Raw genomic sequence first — 16,011 nt, 5'->3', positions numbered from 1 at the left:
CACCAGCAACGGTGAGATGGACTGGACAGGTGCGTTGAGTGACGTCAGCCAGGCGGCGATGATCCATTGCGAAGACCTCCAAGGGCCTCTCGAGGTCCTCAAGTGGAATGTTGGCCCGGGTGGCAAACCCAACGTCCATGAAACTCCCATCAGCACCAGAGTCCATGAGTGCACCCACCGTCGCCCGCTGGTCCGCCCAGGCTAGGGTGACGTCCGCCAGACGGTTGGGTGGTGCACGGGTGGGGGAACAGGAAAGACGGCTCACCAGGATCTCCCGGGGTCTCGGCGAGCCTGGTCCTCTTGGCCGGGCACGGCAATTGGAGACACGGTGTCCACCCCGGCCACAGTAGAGGCAACGGCCGGACAAGAGCCTGGACTCCCGTTCGGCCGGGCTAAGGCGGTTGCGTCCCAGCTGCATGGGTTCCTCCTCGGTCACGGCTCGGGAGGGAACAAACCCACCAGTCACGGAGGGGGCAGGACGGTCAGCACTGTAGAGGCGGCCGCCGGGAAAGGGGGCCCCTGAGCGGAGGTCGATGGCACAGTCGTAAGGCCGGCGAGGCGGAAAGACCTGAGCCCTGGACTCCCTGAAAACCCCCTCGAGGTCGTGGTACTCGGGGGGTACGTCTGGGGTACAGAAAACCTCCTCGAGGTCGTGGTCCTCGGGGGGTACGTCTTGGGGTCCCCGTCGGGTTCTCTCACGTCTTCTCTCCTGGAGGCGTCCGTCGATGCGGATGGCGAGGCTGAACAGGTCCTCGAGGGAATCAGGTTCCTCCCGGGTCGCGAGCTGGTCCCTGACTGCGTCACTGAGCCCACTCATGAAGGTTAGGCGAAGTGCTGGGTCGTTCCAACCACTCTCCACCGCCGCCAGTCGAAACTCCAGGACGTAGTCCGTTACCCCGCCGCTCCCCTGTCGGAAGGTACCCAACCGGGCTCCAGGGTCCAGACCACGGGCTGGATGGTGGAACACCCTGCGGAGCTCAGCCACGAAGTCTGGATAGGAGAAACAAAAATCTGCATCCATTGCCCAGGAGAAAGTGACCCACTGGGCTGCCCGGCCTGAGAGCAAGTTTGTCATATAGGCCACTTGGGCCCCTCTAGAAGTGAATCGACTAGGTTGATGACGGAAAACCAACTCACATTGCATGATGAATGTGGCACAATCCTCGGGATTGCCGTCGAACAGTCGTGGGACGGAGAGACGGGGTTCCCGAGGTGCGGGATCGGGAAGCGTGGGAACTGCTGGGACTGTGGGGAATGCTCCTGAAGGAAGTGAGGGAATTAAAGCGTTAACGGTGTCGCTCAGCGTGTGAAGCTGAACGAGAATACCTGACTGTTGTCCTGCCAGAGCGGCCAGGGACCCTTGAATAAGCAGGACCTGCTCTCGGAGTCCCTGTACAGCAGCTGCAGCCGCATCCAGCTGTAGGCTGTGTTCCTTGGCTGACTCTAACTGGACTGCCGCTGCTGTGCTGACTCTCTTGCGGGCGCAGACCGCGCAGGCCAGTACGAACCCCTTGACGTCGTTCCTCATGGTGGGCCACCAGAATCGACGAGCCAGGAAGGAGAACGTGCGATGAACGCCCGGGTGGCAGGCGAACCGGCTGGTATGGCCCCACTGGAGGACCCGGGACCGGACTGAGTTGGGGACAAAGAGACGATGAACCGGTACATTGCCTGGAGCGCGATGGAAGCGTAGGGCACGCCTTACCACCCCCTCGATGCCCAAGGTGACGACTCTCTCTGTGTCGGCTGGGGTCGTCATATTGGTTGGATCGTAATGTTATGGTTTGACACCGACCCCAAACGCAACGACACAAGAGAGTAGGATTCAGAGTTGCCAAAAACAAGGGCTTGTTTATTAAGACTAAATAAACAGCACAGACTTGGAAAAGTACAAACAAAGACTGGAATACAAGCAAGGATGAATGTTGCTGCTCTGCAGCTTCTCCCGGGATGGTAGTCAGGGGAAGCAGACGCTGACGTCAGAGCCGCTCTGCAGACTTCTCTCGGCAGAATCTCCGAGGTGGTTGCGGGACCGAGAGAGAGAGAGGGAGCGAGTTAACTCCGAGTGCAGGTGGAACAGAGCAGGTGAACAGGAGAGGTGACTTGTACCCGAAAACAGAGTTATCCAAGTGACTGAATCTTCGGTGTAAATACACACTGTGAGTAACGTTCCAAACACAATCCCAAGTGATAGATATCTTCGGTGCAAAATAAACACTGTGAGCGAAGTCCCAAAATACAGATCCAATGTGATAATATCTTCGGTGTGTAGACACACAGTGGGAGATGTTAGGCCAAAATATTATCCCAATGAAACAATCCAAAAAAGGCTAAACGCTGGGTGAGTGACTGTCTGATAAAAAAGCTGGAAATCTTCAGTGTTATATAAACACACGAAAAACGGAATTGGATCAAAGACAGTCATAAAAAACTCACCCAGGCGTTGTGCGTAAAGAGCGCTGGAACAGAACGGAGCGAGCGCGTCGCCTCGGGGAAAGGGTGTCTAAGAGGAATGCTTCTTGAATATCCTGGAGGCAAAGCACAGGGAAACAACAGCAGGCAGCAGGAACGGCGAATGCAACTGAAATATCAAAAAACGATCCAACAAAACTTGAATGGGGAAACGGGGTATAAATAATCAGGGAATGCTTAACTGACAAGCAGCGACAGCTGAGGGATGTGATTGATAAGCGTGTGGAATAGGGGAATGCAATGATTAACAGAAAACAATTGGAAACAGAGCGAGTAGGCTTAAAGGAACAGAGCGAGTGGGAGAGCAGCGGACCAATCATCACAGTACTTCAAGAAGCCTGTGGTGGGGAAAGAACCAAACCTTACAACAGGTTTGTTTATCACACAGAAACAGCGTCGACAGGAAAACAGGACAAACTAGCCTGCAGGACAAAGACTAAAGGTATTTTCATGCTTCCTCAGTAGGGCTGCACGATTAATCGATTTTAAATCGAAATCGCGATTTGGAATGATGCAATTATCAAATAGCAACAAAAAGAAATATCGCATATATATTTTTTAATTTTATTTTTATTTTTTACATTTATTTAACCAGGAAGTCCCATTGAGATACAATATCAGTTTGGGAGAGGGAGGTAAGGGGGTTTAGATTGTGTGTTGTGAAGTTTAGACTTCAGAGAGGGAGAGTAAAGTACAGAAAAAAAGGTACCGCTGGGTACCGGTATCGATTCCCAGGTAAAAAGAAACATTTTCAGGCTCGGTGTCCTGAAAAGACCCACCGCGTAGGCCAGATGCAAGCCGTATTTTACAATAAACCTCTGTGGGGCGGCTTAAAAAAATATATATCATAATCGCAAATTTAATCGCAATCAATATCCTTCCGAAAGATCGCAATTAGATTATTTCCCAAAATCGTGCAACCCCTCAGGGGTGAGTCTTCTAAAGCCCACCTCCGTAGCGATGGGGCAGATGAGTGGGGTCTTGGTGGGATAGGTGAGCAAGCTGAAGCGCCCTGGAGAACCCTCTCGTCACAACCACCATGTCTCTCCCCCAGATCCATAGGACTACTGTGCATGCAACGTGAAATACGGCTATAAAGTATAAACTGATATATCTAGTGATCTATGCACAAAGCGATTATTTCTTCCAGCCAATATCTTAGTTACAATTAGATTGTATGAACTAAGCAGCTGAAATGTTGACAGGTCAAGTATTTAAATAAATTGTAAGACAATAACGATATTTAAATACTTGACCTGCCAACATTTCAGCTGCTTAGTTCATACAATCTATTAATCTAATTGTCTAACATTGGTAAAACCAAGGAGCTGATCGTGGATTTTAGGAGGAGACAGCAGGAGACACACACACCACTGAGGATAAACGGGGCTACCGTGGACAGGGTGAGCAGCTTCAAGTACCTGGGGGTCCACATCTCAGAGGATCTGACATGGACAACACACATAGACTCAGTCGTAAAAAAGGCGAAGCAGCGCCTCTACCACCTGAGACAGTTAAGGAAGTTCAGAGTATCTGGGAATATACTCCAGTCCTTCTACTCCGGAGCTGTAGAGAGCATCTTGACTGGAAACATCACTGCCTGGTATGGAAACAGCACGGCGCAGGACAAGAAGGCCCTACAGAGAGTGGTGCGCTCAGCCGAGCTTACCACGGGTATTGCACTACCACCCCTGCAGGTCCTATACAACAAGAGGTGCAAATCCTGAGCCTGCAATGAAAGACCCTCACCACCCCAACAACAGCCTGTTCATGCTGCCGCGGTCAGGCAAACGCCTGCAAACACCAGCGACTAGGACAGAGAGACTTCGGCTCAGCTTCTTCCCCCAGGCCATCAGAGCCTTGAACACTGAACTCTCCACACACAAGCACACATGAGCACACACACAACACACACACTGTACACGCTCACACACTAGCAGCCACTTTAACATGAGTACACACACACTCATGCTGCACACGCTCACACTTATGGCCACTTTACAAAAGGAAAGGTCACTTTAAGAATAGTATAGTATAACTTGAGATTGTATTAGCATTGAATAGCATTGTATAACAGTGTACATAAAGACCCAGTGCCTCATCCGTAGCTAACAGTGTATTGCACTACCACAGGACCTAGCATGTCCTACCATGCTCTGTAAATAACTCATGTACTTATACCGATATGCTAGGGCTGGGCGATATGACGATATTATATAAATATCGGGTACAGTTCATTAACGATACACTTTTTCAACGTATCGTGGATATCGTGATGTTTTGCCCAAGAGGATTGTGTTGCGTCAATCTGGTCCACACGTTACTCGTTCATATCTCAGCCCGTGCTGAGATATGCCCATTCTGCGGTCTGTTAATAAAGTTTTCAATCAGACAGATGTATGGAAAGGCTTTTATTATAACATTCGTTGCAGTAAAATCATTATGCCTCGTTTAGTCATCCTGCGGAGCACTGGTCTCCTACTCGTCGGCCGCAGGGAGCTAATGTTAGTAGCTTTGTTGTTGTCAGCACTCGTCAAAATCAATGGAGGACATTCAGGAAGTCAAAAACTAATAGCGCTTGCCGATTGGTGCTAAGAACAGCAGGGCGGGTGCAAGCGGTGTGATGTAATTGGCAGACTCAACTGTCATCAAAATTATTTTGTTTTCCGTCAGAATGAATGAATGAAAACAGTACAGGAGGATGAAGACCAGAAAAAGACTTTCGGCTTTTTTACATAAGGGTCCTCCATTTTCAATTCATCAAAACATTTAGAGACATACAAATATACAGTAGTTTCATAAAAATGCTAAAATGCTATTGATTGATTGATTGATTGATTGATTTAAAACTTTATTAGCATATTGCAGAATGGGTACAGTACAGCTCAATGCATACAATTGTTAAGGGGATGCAGACCAGAGAAAGACTTTCGTCTTGTTTACATCAGGGTCCCCCATTTTCAATTCATCATATTTCATATCTAAATCATATAATATCTCATTGCTAAATATATGCAATATATAATCTAATAATCCAATAATCTAAATCTAATATATAATATAAAAATGCTAAATGCATGGGTATTTTATTTTGTCTTTAACACTTTAAGTGCCGAAAACGTGTGTAGGCGTCTTTCCTAGCCATGCTAAAGTTGCCGAGGACGCCCTAACTCGTCTTTAATATCAATATTTCAAAAATCTGTGATCGAAATCATATTTTTCCTCCGCAGCCCTGAGACACAGTGCTGGCCTCCTCTCAACCCTCTAGCGGTTCAAGAGCGCCATCTGGTGGCCGATCGAAATCATATTTTTCCTCCGCAGCCCTGAGACACAGTGCTGGCCTCCTCTCAACCCTCTAGCGGTTCAAGAGCGCCATCTGGTGGCCGATCGGCAGAAGCGCCAAACAGGAAGTCATGTGGATGAAGTGCTGATCGTTCATATTACTTCCGGGCACTCTCTATAGGTCCCGGGACTCGATCTCGACACAATACATAGCGATCCGTTGCCAATAACTCGATAAACAACATGATTTGGACGTATATACTATTATACAACCTGGAAATAGATCGCGTATTTCTACATCCCATAATAGGAATATTTCAGTTCCACGCTCATCGTCCAACGGCGCGAGATACGGTAAGATTCAGCGTTATTTTTGAACGTGTTCGATATAAACTGCTCTGATGATCATATCACCCACACTAGATGAATGATATAACGCTGCCCACGGAATTATAAACGATCCCCCGCCCATCCGGTCATCATCAGATGATACGTAGAAACTTCTAGAAGTACGTCCAATTGAAATTTTTTATCTCGCACAGATTCCTACCAAACTGTATTTCATCATCAATATAATGCATTTGGGGCTATAAATCACGTTCTGGAGAAAGCTGCAGAAAGAGATGAAAACATACTTATACTTTAGACCATATTTTACTATGAATATGTGAATGAAAAAGTTTAACGTTGCTACACAATGAACAATACATATAGGACCTTGAATGGGCCCTAATAATGGCAATCTAGCAATAGAATTTAAAAAGTTATAGCCCTGCAAAGAAGGGGAACTTCTCCATAGACAAATAGAGATGGCAACGGATGGTATATCATGAATTTAGCCTTAGGCAATCAAAGTGTTAATGTTAGCTTGCAAACTCAAATACTGTCTTGGTAAGCCTCATAATGAATTGTTTGGGGTAAAAAATAAAAACATTGTGATGTGTATCGTGTATCGCCGAAAGGTCAGAAAATATCGTGATATCATATTTAGGCCATATCGCCCAGCTCTACGATATGCCCTACTTTGTTTACTTGTTTATTGCACAATGTCGTTCTATTGGATTCTTATTATATATTACTATTGTATTATGCACATCGTTGCGGGCAAGACCCCCCACATTTCATTGTATACTTGTATGCCGTGACAAATAAAACTCTTGACTTGACTTGACTAATCGCTTTGTACATACTGTAGATCACTAGATATATCAGTTGATAGCTGTATTTCACGTTGCATGCACAGTATTACAGTATATGCACAGAGCTGTTTTCTTATCAATTTTGGACTATGGTGATCATGTGATTTATAGGCAGACAGAGTAGATTGCACTACAAGCTCTGCAGCGTATTTATAATCTGATATATCTAGTGATCTATGTCATCTTGTTATCAACAAGTAAAGGCTTTGAAACTCATTAAAAGCCGTCTGTGGAGAATTTAATTTCATTTTAAACCTTAATTTCAACTCGTAAGACACTGAGGTTACTGTCATTTACAGCGACGACGAGCTTACAAAACAAGACACAGTTTATCAACAATTTCATACATATAGGCACAATAAATAAGAATAAACTATAAAAAAAATATATCTGCCAAGAGTCGACACACAGTGCTCGGAGATCATACTTTTAAATGCATGTAAGGGGGAAATTGACCAATAATGGCTTTAAAAATAAACAAATACCAATAATTCTTACACCTTTCAACCAGAGAAGGCCATCCAACCTTTTCATAAAGGACAGTGGTGGGTATCATATCTGTCTCACCAGTAATACATCTGAGTGCAGAATTATAGACCAAATCCAGAGGTTTAAGAGTTGAAGCCACAGCATGCCTATAAATCACATCACCACAGTCCAAGATTGATAAGATTGATACGAAAACAGCTTCAACAATCCTCTTTCTATTAAACACAGGAAAGATTGATCTATTTCTGTACAGGAAGCCACTTTTCTGTCGCAGCTTGGAAGCAAGAATATCCACATGGAACATAAATAAAAATGTCTCATCCAGCCACAAGCCAAGATATTTATACTTGGTGACTCTCTCAATGTTGAACCGCTTATGGTACAAATACAGTATGCACTTCATCGTAAGAATGAGAAGGAGCATAACATATGGGGAACGAGAGAATCCAATCACCGAAACGGTTCACTCAAATTATGTTTCTGACAACATTTTAGGCAAGAAATAGGATATGCAATTGATATTTGATCTGTGATCGAGTCGCATCGAAATGATCAATTGAAAGATGTTTACTCAAGTTGAAAATATTCCCACACACACACACACACACACACACACACACACACACACACACACACACACACACACACACACACACACACACACACACACACACACACACACACACACACACACACATCGTTGAAAAGGCCCTCTCCAAAGATGATGATGTACAGCTGCTCGTTGACTCCTATGTCTTCAAACACATTCAGAACAGCCACTGGATCTACTGCGGAGATAATGGAAGCAAACAACAGGTTCTCCTGCAAGGAAGGAAGGAAGGAAGGAAGGAAGGAAGGAAGGAAGGAAGGAAGGAAGGAAGGAAGGAAGGAAGGAAGGAAGGAAGGAAGGAAGGAAGGAAGGAAGGAAGGAAGGAAGGAAGGAAGGAAAGAAGACAATTATTTCTCATTTCTTGTCATACTAATTACAATAAATCAATGATTGATTGATTGATTGATTGATTTATTGAATGAATGAATGAATGAATGAATGAATGAATGAATGAATGAATGAATGAATGAATGAATGAATGAATGGATGAATGAATGAATGATTGGATGAATGAATGAATGAATGAATGAATGAATGAATGAATGAATGAATGAATGAATGAATGAATGAATGAATGAATGAATGAATGAATTAATTAATTAATTAAGGTAAATGCTGAATAGCTGACCCGTCCTTTATGCAATTATTATACAGCACCATTAAATAACATAAATTACATATTAGCTGTAATTGTTTACAGATACTTAGCGATGTCTGCAAACACATTAGTCTTGTACCCGGATCTTCCAGACCTTCCAGGGAGGGCTCAGAATTCAAAAAAAGTTTGGGCCCATGCTTTTTTTTAAGTGGCCAATGGCACACGAGTAAAAGGTGTGGCCAGCAGGACGGTGTTGCTTCCACTGACCAATGGGAACGCAGATAAGGCACCAAGCGGCAATTCACAACTTCGTCAACTTCCGTTAAGTCATCATCAGAACGCACCATAGCACTGAAACTGCTCTTACAAAAATAATTAGTGACCTCAGAATAAACTCTGATGCAAACAAAGTCTCAATTCTCGTCCTATTAGATCTAAGCGCAGCGTTTGACACGATCGACCATGATATCCTAATAAATCGTCTAGAAAAGTTAGTTGGTCTTTCTGACTATGTATTAAACTGGTTCAGAACATATATCAAAGGGAGAAAATATTACGTCAGGCTTGGAGATCATTCTTCTGAGAAACATGACACCTACTTCGGAGTTCCACAGGGGAGCTGCCTTGGTCCATTATTATTCTCGCTATACAGTACATGCTGCCACTCGGAGACATCATTAGAAAGCACAATGTATGTTTCCATAGTTACGCAGATGACACACAATTACATCTCCGCTGAACCAAATGATCACACAGCTATAAACTCCATTTCCGCCTGTCTCTTAGCAATAAACAAATGGATGACGAACAACTTCCTAAAATTAAATGAGGGCACAACTGAAATCCTACTAGTCGGTCCTATAACAAAAAGAGAAATGTTACAGAGCAATATGGGACAACTTACTCCTTGGATCAAAACTGAAGTTACAAGTCTTGGTGTTATAATAGACTCAGACCTAAGCTTTAAATCACACATCAACAAGGTGACAAAAACATAATTTTTCCACCTTAGAAACATAACTAAGGTACGGCCGTTTATAAATCAAAAAGATGCTGAAAAACTGATCCATGCCTTTATCTCAAGCCGACTTGACTACTGTAATGCACTCCTCACTGGCCTCCCAAAAAAAAACACAGAACGACTCCAACTCATTCAAAACTCGGCAGCTAGGCTACTAACTAGAACCAAGAGGAGAGACCACATCACTCCTGTATTAGCTAACCTACACTGGCTTCCGGTAACATTTAGAATTGATTTCAAGGTCCTCCTCCTTATATACAAAGCACTAAATGGAACAGGACCAAGCTACATTGCAAATTATCTAGTCAACTATGTGCCTCCTAGAACATTGCGATCATCTACTACTGGTCTATTGAAGGTTCCAAGCCACAGTCTAAGGAAAATCGGGGATGCAGCCTTTGCAAACTATGCACCAAAATTATGGAACACACTACATATGGACATTAGGGAAGCTATATCTCTTAATATTTTCAAAAATAAGCTAAAAACGTACCTCTTCACCATAGCCTTCTAATACACTCCGCTGTACTGTAGCACTATTTTACTCTGTCCATTCTATTGCATAATTCTTACAATTTATTCTATTCTATTATTGCACTGTATTATTTTACTCTGTCTATTGCTTTTTATTACAGGTTCAAAACTGTCAGGTTTTTATTGCACTGGGCTACAGTTTTCTGTCTATTGTTTATTACAGGTTAAAACTGTCGGGTATTGAACTGTGTGTGTATCGAGCAGAAGAGACTGTCATGAGCAGGAGACTACTGTCTGATATGGCTTGCCTTAAAATGTGCATTGTGGTGTCAGGCAGAAGAGAAGACTGTCATGTTTTGAACTATGGATACCGAACAAAGGTTTGGGACGGCTTTGAACTGTTGAAACAGTCATTCAGAACAGTTTTACCATTGTCCGACTTTGAACCGTTGAACAGTAATCCAGAACTTTTTTATTGCACTGTAAAATATATATATTTTTCAATCTATTCTATTCTACAATTTTATTGCACTGCACTATTGCACAATTTTGAAACGAAAAGGGCCGACAGATAAATAAAACCACCTGCAAAGTGATGTCCTGAACTCCGAAGACTTCGATCTGGCAGATGGCGTAGAGCGACAGGCCGATCCCAATGCTGTTCCAGAGGGTTCCCACGACCGCGTACCAGATGACCGTGCCGACGTTCTGGAAGAACGGCCGCGTGGGCATGAAGTAGCCGTTCTCCAGGACGATTGGCGGGAGCATGTAGAGGAAGAAGACGTTGGAGTCGAGCAGGGCGGGGGGCTCCTCCTTCACCGCGTGCATGATGCCACCCACGATCAGCCCAATGACGATGAGCAGGCAGGACTCTGGGATCCAGATGGTGATTTTGTGGTAGATGTGGAAGCCTGGGGGCGGAGAGGAGAGGAGAGGAGAGGAGGAGGAGAAGAGAGGAGAGCGGGAGAGGAGAGGAGAGGAGGAGGAGAGCAGGGGGAGAGGAGAGGAGGAGGAGAAGAGAGGAGAGCGGGAGCGGGAGAGGAGAGGAGAGGAGGAGAAGAGAGGAGAGCAGGAGAGGAGAGGAGAGGAGGAGGAGAGCAGGGGGAGAGGAGAGGAGAGGAGAGGAGAGGAGAGGAGAGGAGAGGAGAGGAGAGGAGAGGAGAGGAGAGGAGAGGAGAGGAGAGGAGGAGGAGAGAGGAGGAGGAGAAGAGAGGAGAGTGGGAGAGGAGAGGAGAGGAGGAGAGCAGGGGGAGAGGAGAGGCGGAGGAGAAGAGAGGAGAGGATAGGAGGAGGAGAAGAGAGGAGAGCGGGAGAGGAGAGGAGAGGAGAGGAGGAGGAGAGCAGGGGGAGAAGAGAGGAGAGGAAATGAGGAGGAGAGCAGGGGGAGAATATAGGAGAGGAGGAGGAGAGGAGAGGAGAAAAGAGGAGAGCTGGAGAGGAGAGGAGGAGGAGAGGAGAGCGGGAGAGGAGAGGAGGAGGAGAGCAAGGGGAGAAGATAGGAGAGGAGAGGAGGAGAGCAGGGGGAGAAGAGAGGAGAGCGGGAGAGGAGAGGAGGAGGAGAAGAGAGGAGAGCGGAAGAGGAGAGGAGGAGAGCAGAGGGAGAAGAGGAGAGGAGGAGGAGGAGAAGAGAGGAGAGCGGGAGAGGAGAGGAGGAGAGCAGGGGGAGAAGAGGAGAGGAGAGGAGGAGGAGAAGAGAGGAGAGCGGGAGAGGAGAAGAGAGGAGAGCGGGAGAGGAGAGGTGGAGGAGAGCAGGGGGAGAAGAGAGGAGAGGAGGAGGAGGGGATAGCGGGAGAGGAGAGCATGAGGGGAGCAGGACGAGAGGAGAGGAGAACACGAGGAGGAGGAGATCATGAGGAGAAGAATAGAGGGGAGCATGAGGAGAGGAGAGGAGAGGAGATGGGAGGAGGAGAGGAGAGGGGGTGGCATGAGGAGAGCAGGATGAGAGGAGAGGAGAGTCGGAGGAGAGGAGAGGATAGCAGGAGGAGAGGAGAGCAGGATGAGAGCAGGAGGAGAGGAGAGCAGGAGGAGAGGAGAGCAGGGGCAGAGGAGAGAAGCGGAGATGAGAGTAGTGAAGGAGAGGAGAGAGGAGAGTGGGGAGGAGGAGAGGAGAGGAGAAGGGAAGGAAATGCAGAAGAAGAAGGAAAAATTAGTAGAAAGGTAAGGAGATATGAGGAGAGGGGTGAAGAGGAGAAGAAAGGAAGAAAGAAGGATAAGGAGAAGAAAGGAGACACAAGGAGAGGACCGAACAGGAGAGCAGAAGAGAGGAAAGGAAAAAAGGAGAGAGAGGTGGGAGAGAACAAATAAACCTGATGAGAACACTGAGACTTGTGTCCACAGATTCCGGTGGGAGTGCATTGCATTATGGGATGGCCTGGATGTTGTCAGTCTATGCTCAAAATTCTACCAGACAGTCAAAAATACTACCAAATAACTGCTAGGAATTCACATGCAGGCAACCAAGTTGTCTTTGTAGAAGGCCCCTCACTCATGGTTAGTAGAGATTGCAGAAAAGTACTGCAATGATGCAAAAATAAATAAGTAAATCAAACTACAATGGCATTAAGATATTCCTTTATTAATCCCCTTGGGATTAATAGACTGTCTGGTATGTTTCGTGTTTCCATGGGATCTGAATCTGATCTGACAGGTATGGGTATGGGCTAAAATGCACACATACAAAACATACATGCATTGCATACACATGCGCAGTCCGCGCCATACACACACACGCACGCACACACATAACAGATCGGTTCGGACATGCTCTGAGTGGGAGTTGAACCCCGGTCTCCCGCGCCGCGGGGGCCATCACAGACCCCTATACCAAGAGGTGAATTCACTTCTAAGTAATGAGTCTGGATGCCTCTGGGGAGTGAGTTTACTTGCAGTACCGCTGCCGTCCACAGTCACTTCACAACACTGTCCATCGTGACTGTAGGATAGACACACGGCACCTCCGTTACACACACACACACACACACACAGGACCGCCTGGGAGAAATGCGAGGCCCTGTGCGAGATTTAAACGCGAGCCCCCCCCCCCCAAAAGGTAAAAAAAATTAAAAAAATTATATAATTTTTTTTTTTTTTCCATACAGTTAACATATTCGTAAATAATAGCGCTGCCCGAGGCTGGGCATGATACAGTCAACATATAGCAAGAGAGAGAGCGAGAGAGAGCTCCCGTTCTACAGTCAATATACAGTGTACAGAGAGAGAGACACATTGGAAAGAAATTGAAATGCTATTTGGCCCTAAACAGAGAGTACACAGTGGCAGAATACCTGAGCACTGTGACTGAAGATCCTTGACTAGGTAGACTCAGCGAGCACAGCCTAGCCATCGAGAAAGGCCGCCATAGGCAGACTGTGTGTGTTAGAAAGAGAGAGAGAGAGAGAGAGCATGTGTGTTAGAGAGAGAGCATGTATGAGAGAGATAAGCAAAGATGACCCCCTAAAGGATATTCAACTTTTAATGAAAGAACAAAACAGAAGGAAAAGATAACTTCACAAAGGCAACATGAATATACATAGATCCAAAAGGACAAAGATCAACACTTAAATCCAAAGAGAAGAGGGTCTATACCAGAGAAAACAAAGCAGCAAGGAGCCAATGGCCGACAGCTAAAGGCTAGCCAGGTAGGCTACTGACACCAGGCCACACACAGCTTTGGCCAACGGCCCAACGCTACCCAAGCTACACAAACGACCAAGACAATGAATTCACACACAGCACATGTCGTATCTCCAAATGTTGTGAAGTAACATATGTTTTGCCTGGAAAAAAACATCGTTATTAACAAAACATTCGGGAGGGGAAGGAAGGAAGAGTGGGGTAATGTCATGATTTTCATTAATCTTACCTGCACCAAGGAACGCAGGGCGAAAGGCCGCAACACAGGTCTCCACGTTGACGAAAGGCCTTCTCGCTGGCGGGACAAAAATAACCCCCTGCTATTCTCACGGCTAATGTCAATGGTCGTAGCACAAGCTAACAGCTAACTCAAGGCTAACTGATAGCATCAAACGAACGTTCCCAGCCGAGCGCAGCCGGCAGCTAACGTCGTAGCTAAACAGCTAACTGGCTAACCAGTTAGCTCAACCAGGCTATCGCTAACCATTAGCTAACGCAGAAGCAAGCTATGCGGCTACATACAGGTGCTTGACACCATGCCACACACCGTTAGCTACTAGTAGTACTACAACAGCTAGTGGCCAGTTTAGCTCCAGAGAGAGAGAGAGAGAGAGAGAGAGTGATGTCCACGGCGGGAATAGAATAGAGTTAATAGAATAGGTTAAAAACTCACCAAACGTCCAAGAGGATGGAGACAACCGTGTGGAGTTGACGAAGTTCATCTGCCAAACGACCATCCTCTTCATCTTGGCTGTATGCGCTGTCTCTAGGTTAGCTAACGCTAGTTAGCCTTTAGCTAAGCTAGCTACTAGCCGACATCATCATGGCTATACCATGACAAGGCTCCGGCCATTTGTCCCGCCAGCGAGAGGCCTTTCGTCAACGTTCCTTGGTGACCGACCGACTGATAATGACCGACCTCTTTCTTCGTCCTTGGCTGGCATAACTAAGCATAATAGTCAAAAGCTGCACGCGCGAAATAGTCAAACGCAGCTGACTCACGCCGGCGTACTACACATGATGTAAGTTTAACCACTCCCTTCGTTGAAACCAATAGTATGTCTGCTGCAGAGCCCCAGAGGCTGAGCTCCAATAGTGAGTATGTCACTGCAGAGTGCAGACCCAGGAACAAGTCAGACACATTCTACAAACGTGTCTAATGTGAAATATATAAGCATATAAGCAAAACTAGATTTTAGGTCTGTGATGAAAAAGGGCCTCGCGGGAAGGGGGGCCTCGCAAAAAAAAAAAAATAATAATAATAATAATAATAATTAATAATATAATAATAATAATAATAATAATAATAATAATAATAATAATAATAATAATAATAATAATAATAATAATAATAATAATAATAATAATAATAATAATAATAATAATAAAATAATAAATAATAATAATAATAATAATAATAATAAAAAAAAAAGAAAAAAAAAAAAAAAAAAAAAAAATTGCGAGGCCCCCCTTCCCGTGAGGCCCTGTGCGACCGCACTGCTCGCATACCCCCTGAGGCGGCCCTGCACACACACACACACACACACACACACACACACACACACACACACACACACACACACTCACACACACACACACACACACACACACACACACAGTGCGGTTGGAATGCCCACGGGCCCTGAGCGAGATTGACAGCTCGGGCCTCCCCCCCCCCCCCCCCCCCCCACCGATATTTATTGTATTATTAAAAAAAATAAATAATCAATTTTCTTTTCTTTTTTTTCACCATGAAACAAAACATATCACAATGCAATAATAATACGTCAAATGTATATACTCTCTTTTCTGGACTCTTTTCGTATCACAAACAGTACTGTATTTGCAAATCTGTATGTCATGTATAGATGTAGCACTACTGTCTATCTGTATGTCATGTATGTCATTATGTTATGATGAATTGAAAATGGGGGACCCTGATGTAAACAAGACGAGTCTTTCTCTGGTCTGCATCCCCTTAACAAATTGTATGTATTGAGCTGTACTGTATTGTACCTATTCTGCAATCTGTTAAATAAAGTTTTCATTCATTCACCATGACATTACGTTAGTTAGCAATCCAAGCTAGCGTGATAACGTTAGTAGTTAATCGCAGAGACAAATCGCATCTGCGATCCTAAAGAGACAATGCATGCGTGTGTGTTCCGGTGTGTGTGCTAAACTAACCGCTGTGTGTACCACTAAAACATTGAGTGTCGTTGCATGCCGAATA

General features: G+C 45.4%; 1 protein-coding gene across 1 annotated transcript in view; it reads right to left on the bottom strand.

Annotated features, from left to right (window-relative positions):
• Window positions 1-16,011, bottom strand: part of LOC311231212 (sodium/hydrogen exchanger 2-like) — a gene marked incomplete at its 5' end in the record, with an annotated part of 39,640 nt that overhangs the window by 19,865 nt on the left and 3,764 nt on the right. Inside the window, 2 exon segments of the mRNA XM_084317755.1 lie at window positions 8,127-8,264; window positions 10,731-11,056. Coding sequence (XP_084173881.1) covers window positions 8,127-8,264; window positions 10,731-11,056 — 464 coding nt within the window.

The sequence above is a fragment of the Notolepis coatsorum genome, assembly GCF_963971535.1.
Source record: "Notolepis coatsorum genome assembly, chromosome: 1".
NCBI classification, from domain to species: domain Eukaryota; kingdom Metazoa; phylum Chordata; class Actinopteri; order Aulopiformes; family Paralepididae; genus Notolepis; species Notolepis coatsorum.
This window is presented reverse-complemented; position numbering and strand designations above follow the sequence as displayed.